Source organism: Lolium rigidum, chromosome 5 (assembly GCF_022539505.1).
Source record: "Lolium rigidum isolate FL_2022 chromosome 5, APGP_CSIRO_Lrig_0.1, whole genome shotgun sequence".
Lineage (NCBI taxonomy): Eukaryota > Viridiplantae > Streptophyta > Magnoliopsida > Poales > Poaceae > Lolium > Lolium rigidum.
In genome coordinates, this window is record NC_061512.1 from 263003145 (window position 1) to 263014066 (window position 10922).

General features: G+C 44.7%; 2 protein-coding genes across 2 annotated transcripts; one reads left to right on the plus strand and one right to left on the minus strand.

The window, feature by feature from the left end:
* The first annotated feature begins 820 nt into the window (after positions 1–820).
* Positions 821–6844, plus strand: LOC124657571 (carboxyl-terminal-processing peptidase 2, chloroplastic-like). Its single transcript, XM_047196099.1, has 13 exons — positions 821–920; positions 2904–3371; positions 3506–3658; positions 4314–4396; positions 4486–4694; positions 4882–4950; positions 5052–5167; positions 5274–5349; positions 5424–5465; positions 5770–5878; positions 6038–6135; positions 6217–6310; positions 6391–6844. The coding sequence occupies exons 1-13, from the start codon at positions 821–823 to the stop codon at positions 6517–6519; spliced, it is 1746 nt and encodes a 581-aa protein (XP_047052055.1). The 3' UTR covers positions 6520–6844.
* A 96-nt stretch (positions 6845–6940) lies between these two features.
* On the minus strand, positions 6941–9517 carry LOC124651971 (exosome complex component csl4-like). Its single transcript, XM_047190992.1, has 7 exons — positions 9335–9517; positions 9159–9233; positions 8490–8578; positions 8233–8317; positions 7975–8056; positions 7691–7806; positions 6941–7194 (listed from the first exon to the last, which is right to left on the minus strand). The coding sequence occupies exons 1-6, from the start codon at positions 9515–9517 to the stop codon at positions 7718–7720; spliced, it is 603 nt and encodes a 200-aa protein (XP_047046948.1). The 3' UTR covers positions 6941–7194; positions 7691–7717.
* Positions 9518–10922: the final 1405 nt, after the last annotated feature.

Here is a 10922-nt window from a genome sequence, read left to right on the forward strand (position 1 = left end):
ATAAGCATTTATCTTATTTTCTATTTGCTGCATTATTTTAACCTGGAAATACAAAAATATTTATTTATATTATTTGCACTCAAAACCGCAAAACAAAAACTTTACCGCTTTAACTTAGTTTACTTTACCTTTTTAGCTTTACTTTATTTTATTTACTACTTTGTGTTACCATTACTTACATGGAAACTTGTTCTTAACAACCACACGGTGAAATCGGGGACACAAGGCTTTATTTTAGCTAGAAGAAGAGGGGCAGAGATACCCCTTTACTCCATTCCCCGAGAGTTCGATATAAACCCTCGAGTCACCCTAGCTTGTGGGGAAAAATATCTTCCTAACTACACACTCTGCACTTGGAGTCCCAGCGTTATCATCCCCCAATCGGCGTCAGCAGGTGTGCCGGCACAGCCCTACGGGGGTGGCAGCACAGATTCCTCCATTTGGGGAACGGGCTCCCACACCTCCGTCCCTCAAACTGGCGGCCCCAATATATTTTTTGAATAAAAAATTCAAAAATATTGATAGAAATTCGAATTTAGGTTTTCGAATATGAAGTCTAGGCCAACATCCGGCCACCAAATGGCCGTCATTCATAGTTCGGCTGCCAAAAAAGACAAGTTGGGCTTCGAGGCCAAATGATCACATGAACGGCGTCATCGACGGCTGAACCTTGTCGACGTCCTCCTCTTCGGCGATCACTTGCGGCACCTCCATCGTCGGCAGAGGAATGGATGTCGCCGCAACTACGAGGCGGCTCCTTTTGCGGTCGGCCGTCATGATGGTGCTGCGACATCTTTCCTCATCCCACGCATCCTGCGACATGCTTGCCGGCTTCTCCTTCGGCACCACCGTGAGTGGCTTCACCGGCGCCTTCGCTGCCTTCACTAGTGAGGGACAGATGCTGACATGCAACGCCTCTGGTAGGTCCAGGCATCTAGAGTATGTACCTAATGGGCTAGACACATCAAGGGATCTATTTGGTTTGTACACGTGATTTCTTTAGGAAATATCAGGAGAACGAAGTTCAAGTCAGTCCTTGTATAGTTTGCATATCTCCATGACTTGGATGAGAGCACATTTGTTGCACTGGTCTATGTGCCTCATTGCAATAGCTGGTGTGTCCAACTGAAAATTGGTAAGTCAAGTGAAAAAAATTGTACATCATGAACCTCCTTGAGATTAGTACAAGACAACAAAAACCCATTTGGATGTTATTATGTTTCGAACTCTCAAAGATGTGAGCAATGTTTAGATACCGTGACAGTGAACATACCACTTAGTTAAAGTTAATCCTAAAATCTTCAGGACTGAAATTTAGATTTGATCTAATCAATGACGAAAGAGAAAGATAGCAAACTCTCTAACAAGGTCTAACATGGAAAAATACAAAATTATTATCCACAATCAATCTATTTAATGGGGAATACTTTTGTACCTACACGCATGGGTGTGGGTGTTTTAGGACCTATTTTATATTCTTGAAAATAAATTAGTTTTATACTGATGTCAATTCCATGATTGTGCAACATACTTACTTTCCTGTGTCTTATGATTATTTCTATAGCGACCATAAATAATCCAAATTATTTGCCTTTGATCCAGATTATTCTCTTAACTATAAGCAAACCTACTTCCTATCCTCAATTTTTTTTGATAAACAAAATATATTAATATCATGGAGATACAAATTACACGCAACTTTTGCATGCAAAAATGAAATCTCCTAATGATTTTACGGATGCACACATCCCTAAAACAAAAAATAAGAAGAGAAAGAAAGCTCCCACTACAATGATCAATGTCTTGTACCTGCAGCACAACGCCAAGATAACACCTAAAGTCCAAATTCTCCGAAAGTGGCGTCTTCAAGAAGTAAAAAGTGCACAACTTCCATCGTCGCCCGATCATAGATCTAAGGTTTTCACCCTGGAGAAAGTTTACGCTCTCAAAACAATGTCTTCGACAAAGCCATTGCCAGGCACAGCCAATAAAGATCACACCTTAGGTTTTTACCTTGAAAGATAAGACTTTGTAATCCTCCAGTGTTATCGCCCCCACTTGCTGCTACCACTGCCACAAGACGGAAATCACCAAGTGAAGTCATCATCGCCTCGAAGACTCGGTCCACCATTACTACTAGGCCTCAGACTGTAGCCGCTGTGACACTCCCCGCCATTGTCTTCGCCATGAAAATTGAAAACCGACATGCCCCATAATGTCACCAGATAATGAAGCTTCACGTCGCACCCACCGAACAGTGGATTTTGATCTTCGCATGTACATTCAAGATCTAGATTCTTTTCCACAATGGTAGAGTTGACGAGGTACCAACCGCACTTGTACATCGAAGTTTATTGCCATGTTGATGAACCCAATGCGCATAGTAACACGGACACACCAAGAAAATTCTAGTCTTCGTGATATGCCATGCAATAAAATCTTCCATCGTACCTCTTGCCACGAGAACGTTGAGTATACGTTGAGCATCAACCGGGCAAAAAATGATCCCCTAAGAAGCTCTTCATCCCAGCACTCATTCTTCACACCCATAAGTTAATAAATCTTGGTGTGGGCCATATTTCTCTTTCTCGTCGCACTTCTCCTGTTTGGGCTGCTGGAAGGGTCATCCCATATATTTATCCGTGAACCGTCTCCCACTCTCCATATGTGCCCTCTTCCGAAGGTTTGGATGCCAGCCCAAATACTTTTGCCGAGTATGAGAACTAGGTTCCCCAATTTGCCTCCAACATATTGCTAGAATCACAAGATTTGAGTGGATGTTTCAATTGCTGTGGAAGTGAGGCATATAATTCCAATCAATGAAACTTTGTGTGACAACCCATGAAAAAAAAAACAAGTGATTTCTGCAATGCAAAGAGGGCTTTATATAAATGGGCTTACAGACAGAAAGGATCAACCTTATCCAAGGCCCACTTATTTTACAAACATTTCTGGGCCACAGAAAAGAACCAGCTCCTCCCCTGAAAAAAACCTTGTCTCCTCCGCCACACACTCTCGCTCTGTTCTCCTCGAGCTCACCTCTTCTCGCTCCCGCGCGCTGCTCCTCCCGCCACACGGCCGCCGCCGCTCCATGCTGCTCCCGATGCGCCGCCCCCCGGCGGCCCCGTCAAGCCCGGCCTTCCCTCCGCATGTTTCCTCCCTCGTGCTTCTGCGACAACTGCATGGTCGGGCGGGAGGCGAATTCGAGCTCCGGTTCAGACAGATCGACCGGGTCCGGCTATGCACGGTGGCGCGAGCGAGCCCGGTGGAGGCGGACGCCTCCGCCGCAGGGTTCGGCCGCCGCGCCATCGTCGGGGTGGCGCTCGCCATGTCCCTCTCCGCGCCCGCCTATTACAGAGCGCCGCCGCCATGTAATCAACCAACATCTTGGCAAGAAAATTCCGGTTCAGATTTTCGATTATTGCTGCTGTACTCATTCTTTCTCCTTCACGCTCTGTTCTGACCGTGTCATGAATTTTCTGTTGGTTGGATTGCATGGTTCAAGCGTCTGCGCTCACGGAGGAGAACTTGATTTTCCTGGAGGCGTGGCGGGCAGTCGACCGTGCCTACTATGACAAGTCCTTCAATGGGCAGAGCTGGTTTAGGTACCGTGAGCGCGCTCTCCGTGAAGAGCCGATGAATTCCCGGGAGGAGACATGTATGGTTCTAGTTGGTCCCTTTTGCAATTTAGACTTTTGAATTACTCCTGCCCTGTATACAATTATGATCGCTACCAATACTTCAGTCTATCTTCCTAACAAAATAACTTCTGCAAGGCATCACTCGTTAGTTGTCACTTTATATTCTAGACTAGAAAACCACATTCGATAATTGGATTAAATACCATAGTACACAAGTTAAGTACTTAAGTAGACCTCTGTTTGGTATAAAATTGGAATTTACGTGTGTTTTATGGTTCTTGCACTATGTGATCAGATTTTCTTGCCGCTCAAAACATGCTTTCAACCTTGCCCACTAAACATTTCTCTTGTTTATCAGAAGTTATTTCCATTGTTCCTGGTGATGTACAAGTCTGCTTGCTATCTATACAATCTTCTGAGCGAAATAACTTCTGCAAGTCATCACTTATTCACTTGTCTCTTTATATCTAGAAAGTAGAACCACACGATAATTGGATAAAATAGAGTTACTGTATGGCAGCTCCTTTGGCTGAATCTGAAATTATGTTAGAACCATATAATAAATAAACCACTTAAATAGACCAATGGCTTGTACAAAAATGAGAGGTGTCGTGTCCTTTTACAGTTCCTACACTATGATACTGAATTTGCTTCCCACACGTTGTATTTCAGATGCAGCAATAAAGAAAATGCTCTCAACCTTGGACGATCCGTTCACTCGTTTCTTGGAACCCGAGAAGTTCAAGAGTTTGCGGGTATGGTGCTCGCACAAACTTCGGTTACTGCTCGCTTAGCATATTATAAACTGCATTCTGATGCATGCCATTACCTTCTCTGAAGTAAGTCTGGCACGCAAGGTGCCCTCACGGGTGTAGGTTTATCCATTGGCTACCCACTGGCGCTCAATGGATCACCTGCAGGACTCTCTGTGATGTCAGCGGCCCCAGGAGGTCCTGCTGAAAAGGCTGGCATCGTCTCTGGAGATGTTATTTTGGCGATTGACGACAGAAGCGCGCAAGACATGGACATATATGATGCAGCAGATCGCTTACAGTAAGGCTTAGCTATCATCGGTGTATGATAAAAAAACAATATTAGTGAAATGATGTTCCTCTATTGTGGTTCAGAGTTGCATATCTTTGTTGGGTTCTTCTTTGACACTTTCTACTCTTCCAGTCTCTACTTCAGTGTTGTGTTCTAATATTTTAAGGCTGATAATCTTGTTTTGATTTCTTGCTAGGGGTCCTGAAGGAAGCTCGATAAATTTGACCATTCGTAGTGGAGCTGATACTAGACATGTTGTTTTGAAGTAAATTCATGTGCACCATCCTTTTGTAGTTCCTTCAGAGTAAAGATTCTATTTGCTTACTTAAGGCTATAAAGAGATTCATCCTCTTTGATACATGCCAGGAGAGAAAGATATACTTTAAACCCAGTAAGGTCAAGGATGTGTGAGATTCCAGGTTCAGAGGACAGTTCAAAGATCGGTTACATCAAACTAACAACGTTTAACCAAAATGCTGCAGGTTTGAGCTGGTTCTGGCTGAATATTATAATTTCTGTCTCCAGCATTGTATCGTTTTTCAGATGTCAAGCTCTGCTGACCATACCACCTATTTTGTCCTATTCCAGGATCCGTTAAGGAAGCTATTAAGAAATTAAGGGACAACAATGTAAAGGCTTTTGTGTTGGATCTGCGAAATAACAGGTTCTTACCTATTGAATTTGGAGTTCCTTTTCACCTAATTCTATTGAAAAATTCACATTTTGTGTTTAATGCAGCGGTGGTCTTTTTCCTGAAGGGATTGAAATTGCGAAGATTTGGTAAGCAGTTTCACCATATTTCAATATATGGGTTTTTGTCTACGTCTCTCTTGGTGATCTACTAGAGTAGTTTGTTACTTGTATGAAAACTAAACTACTGATTGATGAAGTATGGTACATTTCTTTGGTGGATTTGTGAGTTATGCCTGTTGGACTCATGAAAACTAGGACTTTGTTTGTCCTTTATGTTCTCACAGTATGTAGCAACTCTGAATTTAAAACTACTTTCTTACTTAATTCTGTTTATTCATACTAAATTGTATTTTAATTTGAGAGAAGTTTCACATTACTCTTGCTTTGTTAGGATGGACAAGGGTGTCATTGTATATATATGTGATAGCCGTGGTGTCCGTGACATTTATGAAGCAGATGGAGCTACCACGATTGCTGCATCAGAACCTCTAGTTGTCCTGGTATGAACTATCTTTGCTTACAACAACGCAATGAGAAATTGATCCATCTGATATCAGTCTCTTCTTTTTGATATTGGCATTATGTATTTTCTGATCAATAATAAATATAACGTTGTACATCACAAGTAGCCACTTCTCTAAGTCTCAGCTCGTTACCAGGTAAACAAAGGAACCGCAAGCGCAAGCGAAATCCTTGCTGGAGCACTGAAAGACAACAAGAGGGCAGTCGTCTATGGGGAACCAACATATGGAAAAGGGTACCCAGTATCATCCCATCATGTTGTTAGTTCTGATTTTGCATGCTTAGTTTCTTACACCACTTACCTGCAAACTTCCAGAAAGATCCAGTCAGTTTTTGCGCTTTCTGATGGCTCAGGGTTAGCCGTGACGGTGGCGCGCTATGAAACCCCTGCTCATACGGACATTGATAAGGTACGCAATTGCATTGAACTATCACAGTAGATATCAGAGACTGATGGCCTGAACCTGATGCTCTTGTTTGTTGGTACAAGGTTGGTGTGATTCCTGATCGCCCATTGCCTGCGTCGTTCCCGACCGACGAAGATGGCTTCTGCAGCTGCCTCAAGGACCCTGCTTCTCCTTGCAACCTTAACGCCGCGCGGCTGTTCGCGAGATCATGACCTAATCACATTGCAATGAGCGGCTGTGTGTCGTTCCCAACCGACAAAGATGGCTTCTGCAGCTGCCTCAAGAACCATGCTTCTCCTTGCAACCTTAACGCCACATGTCTGTTCGCGAGATCATACCTGATCACGCTGCAATGAGCAGCTGTGCTCTCCACATTTTGGGATCCTGGTAGTTGGTGCGTTTTTGTTCATATAGGCCTTTCTCTAATTTGGGGTGCGTTGCTGATCCAATTCATTTTGTGTAAACTAATGGTTTGTCTCCAAGGAGAAAACTGTTAACTTTACAGAGTCAATTCCATTTCACTGTGTTGTTAAACCATATATCTACCAGTCCCTGTAGCGTTTGCAAGAAAAATCCAATGACATATTTTCCAAAGTCAACCTATTGTCTTAGACTATAAAGAAAGGGAGAGAATTGAACGTTTTGTGATGCAAATAAAAAAATAAACTTTTTCCAAGCCTCAGCACACTGGAACGTCAGACTTGTATCAAGACCTAAATTACATTCCAGAAGCATAACTGTATTACACGATACACATGAAAGTTCAGACTCAAAAGCCTACACGAGATTCTGCCACAATAGTAAGTTTAATGAGCTAAATCCAGCAGCAATGATCACATCCCAAGGACCCAGTGTCGTTGATCAGACATATCGTACACCATCATAACCTGCGAAGAAAGAATAAGGACAATTTTGTGAGAATACTGACAAACTTATAGTCACTTTACAGGCCGGGGAAACAAATGGAGGTATGCATGTGATGAACATTTGGAAGCATGATACAGTGGATAGAGGAGGGAACCAATCAAACATGTAACAGCTGATCAATAGTGAGGTAGGACAGTAATCAATGGCTTTATCAAACATGCACTGGATCACTAAACATTCAAAATTTTGGACAGCTGATCAATAATCCATGGCTTCATCAGTGTGCAGAACAGAGTGTACATTAGACCAAGTTATATACTAGGGACTAGGCTAACAGTAGACACGATAGGATTTCAAGACATTACAGGGTAGTAGACCATAATGGTATATAATCAAGTACTTTCTCTGTAAATTAGCTTGCCAAAACATCTAATATGAGGGAACGGAGGGAGTACATAACAGGAGAAGTCTGAGGCTTGGCCAAATGAGAAACAATTCTGTAACCAACAAATTTACCTTCCTATCAGGGCAAAGTAACAGGATCTATTCCACTTTTGCAACTTTTCTTTGCTCAATTTGGCCAGTCAACTCACACTGCATCTCAGTCCAACTTGTTGGTACCAGAGTACCACCTAGAGCAAAACAAGGGTAGCAGCCTTAGTACAAATGTAAAATTCTGCTTGATCATACAATATGCATAGCAATTGTAACTATTTCCACACTTATTGCACGATGCATCCTTGCATCAGAGAAAATTTTGGTTCAATACTGAGCAATTAGAGTATCAAGATAAAGCTTACCAGCTATACTTTGGGCAGAAACAACTCCAAGTTCATTCTTGGCAGTTGAAAGGTAGTAGGCCCTTGCATCGCCAAGAGAAAGCTTCAGCGTGATTTAAGGTGTGCAATCTGGTAAAAAAATATAGTATTCTGGCAAGACTAAAAGTTCATTGCTAAGTAATAAAATGAACAATGTCTAGAAATAAAGTAACTTGAAACATGCAGCTGCATGTGAGCTGGAGAAATCAAAAAGGGACAAGATATTCCCCTGAAGGATACAACCAGAGCTCTGACAATGTCGCCGGGTCGATATGACTGGTACATATCCACCTTATCAATCTCAGTTGCACGAACATCTTGCTGCCTACAAACAGAAAAGCATGGCATTAGCAATTTTCCTGTAATACGCTACCTACAAGGAAAATGATGAAATAAAGCATCTGACTCTAAACACAGGTTTACAATGAACCCAAAGCAAAACGCACAGCCAAATGGCAGCATAACAGCAACGGAAATTTATGAAGAACGGCTGATACCTTATCATGCCAGTGAACTTTTCCTTGACAGCCTTTGAGTCAACACACATAATATCTGCAGAAGCCATCCTAGCCATAACCTTTGTCACCTGCAACAGTAACAGCTTTCAGCCACACAACCCATTTGGCAAAGTCATGTATTTGATGTAAATAAGGAGATGGTACAAGCACAAACATCATAAATAGTACCAGATGTTTGTTCGAGAGCAAGCAGCTATCTGAATTTGTTTATCCCTTAGGCTCAACAATTGAACTATGGGGTGGGCATTCACAAAACACTACCAGAATTTCAGGTCAATAAGGCTTTACTGGTCGACGAAGCCTATGATTATGAACATTAAAAGATGAGAATCTTAAGCCTAATGTGATCCAAGCACATGCATCACCAACCTGAACAAGAAAAAGTGTGAGTTTCTATGTGGACGTCTATTCACTCACACCAGGAATGCGGTTGAGTTCTAGTGTTCCAAGAGTTGACAGAAAATAAGTTGACTGCAAACCACATATGCAGTGAGCGCAGCAGCCATACTAACACGAAGCATGATTTCAGACAGCAACAACAGCGACTAAATCCACGATGTCATTTGATGGGTACGCGGGCACTAACGACGGATTCGATGAATGAAAAGAAGCTCCAATCAAGGGTTCTTCCACAGAAAGAGATCTTACACGGGCAATGACGACGCTTCCCGGCTGCGGGACGGCTCCGTGCGCCTTGTGGCCGACAACCTCCACCGTGGACCTCTGCTACCAAATCAAACCAACCGCATACAGTACACCATCAGAAGCAGCAGAGAGAGGAACGGGAGGAGCAACTCCAGAAACCCTAGCTAAGGCCGGCCTACCTGGTCGGAGGAGCCGGGAGTGGGGGGCAGGATTCGGCGGCGGCCGGTGACCGACGCGCGCACGGAGTGGCCGTCGGCGTAGGCGCCGCGCCCGGCCGCGAGGGAGGATGAGGCCCCGAGGAGCTCGCCCGGGGTGACCACCTCTGCGCCGCCGCCGTCGTGCTCCATTGCCGTGGCTGCCATTGGGAGTTTGGGTTTGGGGAACGCGAGGAAGGTTTTTGCTGTCCCGTCTGTCTCGGCTCTCGTGGGCTAAATACAGGCAGTGGCTTTGAGCCCATACGGCCCAATAAGTTCTTTGAAAGTAGCCCCAGTTTTCTTGATGTATATAATCTGGTTTATTTCTACGGTTTCTGCATTTCCATGTACAAACTATGGATGCACAAACAAGACACCTAGATTCCTAGTGAACATTAATTTGGGTATTTTTTCCTCCGTCTCGACAATAGATGTGCTTTCCGGTCTTGACTTGTTATATTTCGAACTAATGGGATTTGACGAGCTGTATTGGATAGCCGACCCACGTCGCCTTTAGAGGAACATACTAACTTTTTTTTTTGAACAAGTCGCCGGGTGAAACACACCCGATCAGAGCTGCTATATTAAAAAACTGGAGTACAAGCTGACCCTAAGATTACAAAGAAATACACAGGGGTCCAGAACAAATAGCAAAGAAGACCCTAGAAAAAACTCGACACGCGATCAAGTCCTCCGCCGTCTTCTTCCTCCAGTTCTAGCTCCGACGACGGTCAGCGGCCGCATCTCCGGGGAACAAGCCACTTGGAGACGAAGCCGAGGGGAACACCGACAGCCAGAGCAAGCAGCAACGGAGCGGCAGCCCTACTGCCGTTGAGTCCGACGTGAAGACGGAAGCCGCCTTAGAAACGTCGGAGATGAGCTCCACAGAGAAACCATCACCGGCAGCACACCAATCCGAAGCTCACGCCACCACCATGGGATGTGAGGAATCGAGAGAGGGAGCAGCAGCGACGAGTACAACATCAACAGGAAGAAGAAAGATCAAGAACTGATCTGCAACTTCGTCCCCCTCACCAACCACGGCCGGTCAGGGCGGAAATCCACAGCTCAGCTTACCTCCACGCCCCTCCCCCGCCACCATGGCCGGCCAAGGGAGCAGATAGGCCACCTTCTTCTTCTTCAAACTGATGACTCCTAAGCACCTCATCTAAGGGCTGTGCCACCAAAGAGCTCCAAATCCAGATCCACCACGGATCTGGAAGGAGGCCGCCAGCGACGGCCACCCGGTGTCGTGCCAGAGCACCGGAGAGGCAAACAGCCGCAGTCACCTCCAGATCAGCCCCTGCCAACCACTCCATCCGCTCCCCCTCACCACCAAGGCCGGCCGGAGGGCGATGAAGAGGCGCCAAGAAGCTCGAAGGAGATGCCGCCGGCCTTATTGCTGAGATCGGTCGAGGAGGAGCTTCCTTGGCTCCGACCACCGGAGCAAGAGGAACGCCGCCAAAGCTCGGCCCGCTCTGGATCTAGCCCCGAACCAGAGCTTCTACTCCTAACCTAACTGGCAAAAACGCCAGGAAACTACTCCTAAACCTAGAGAACTAACTCCGATGAA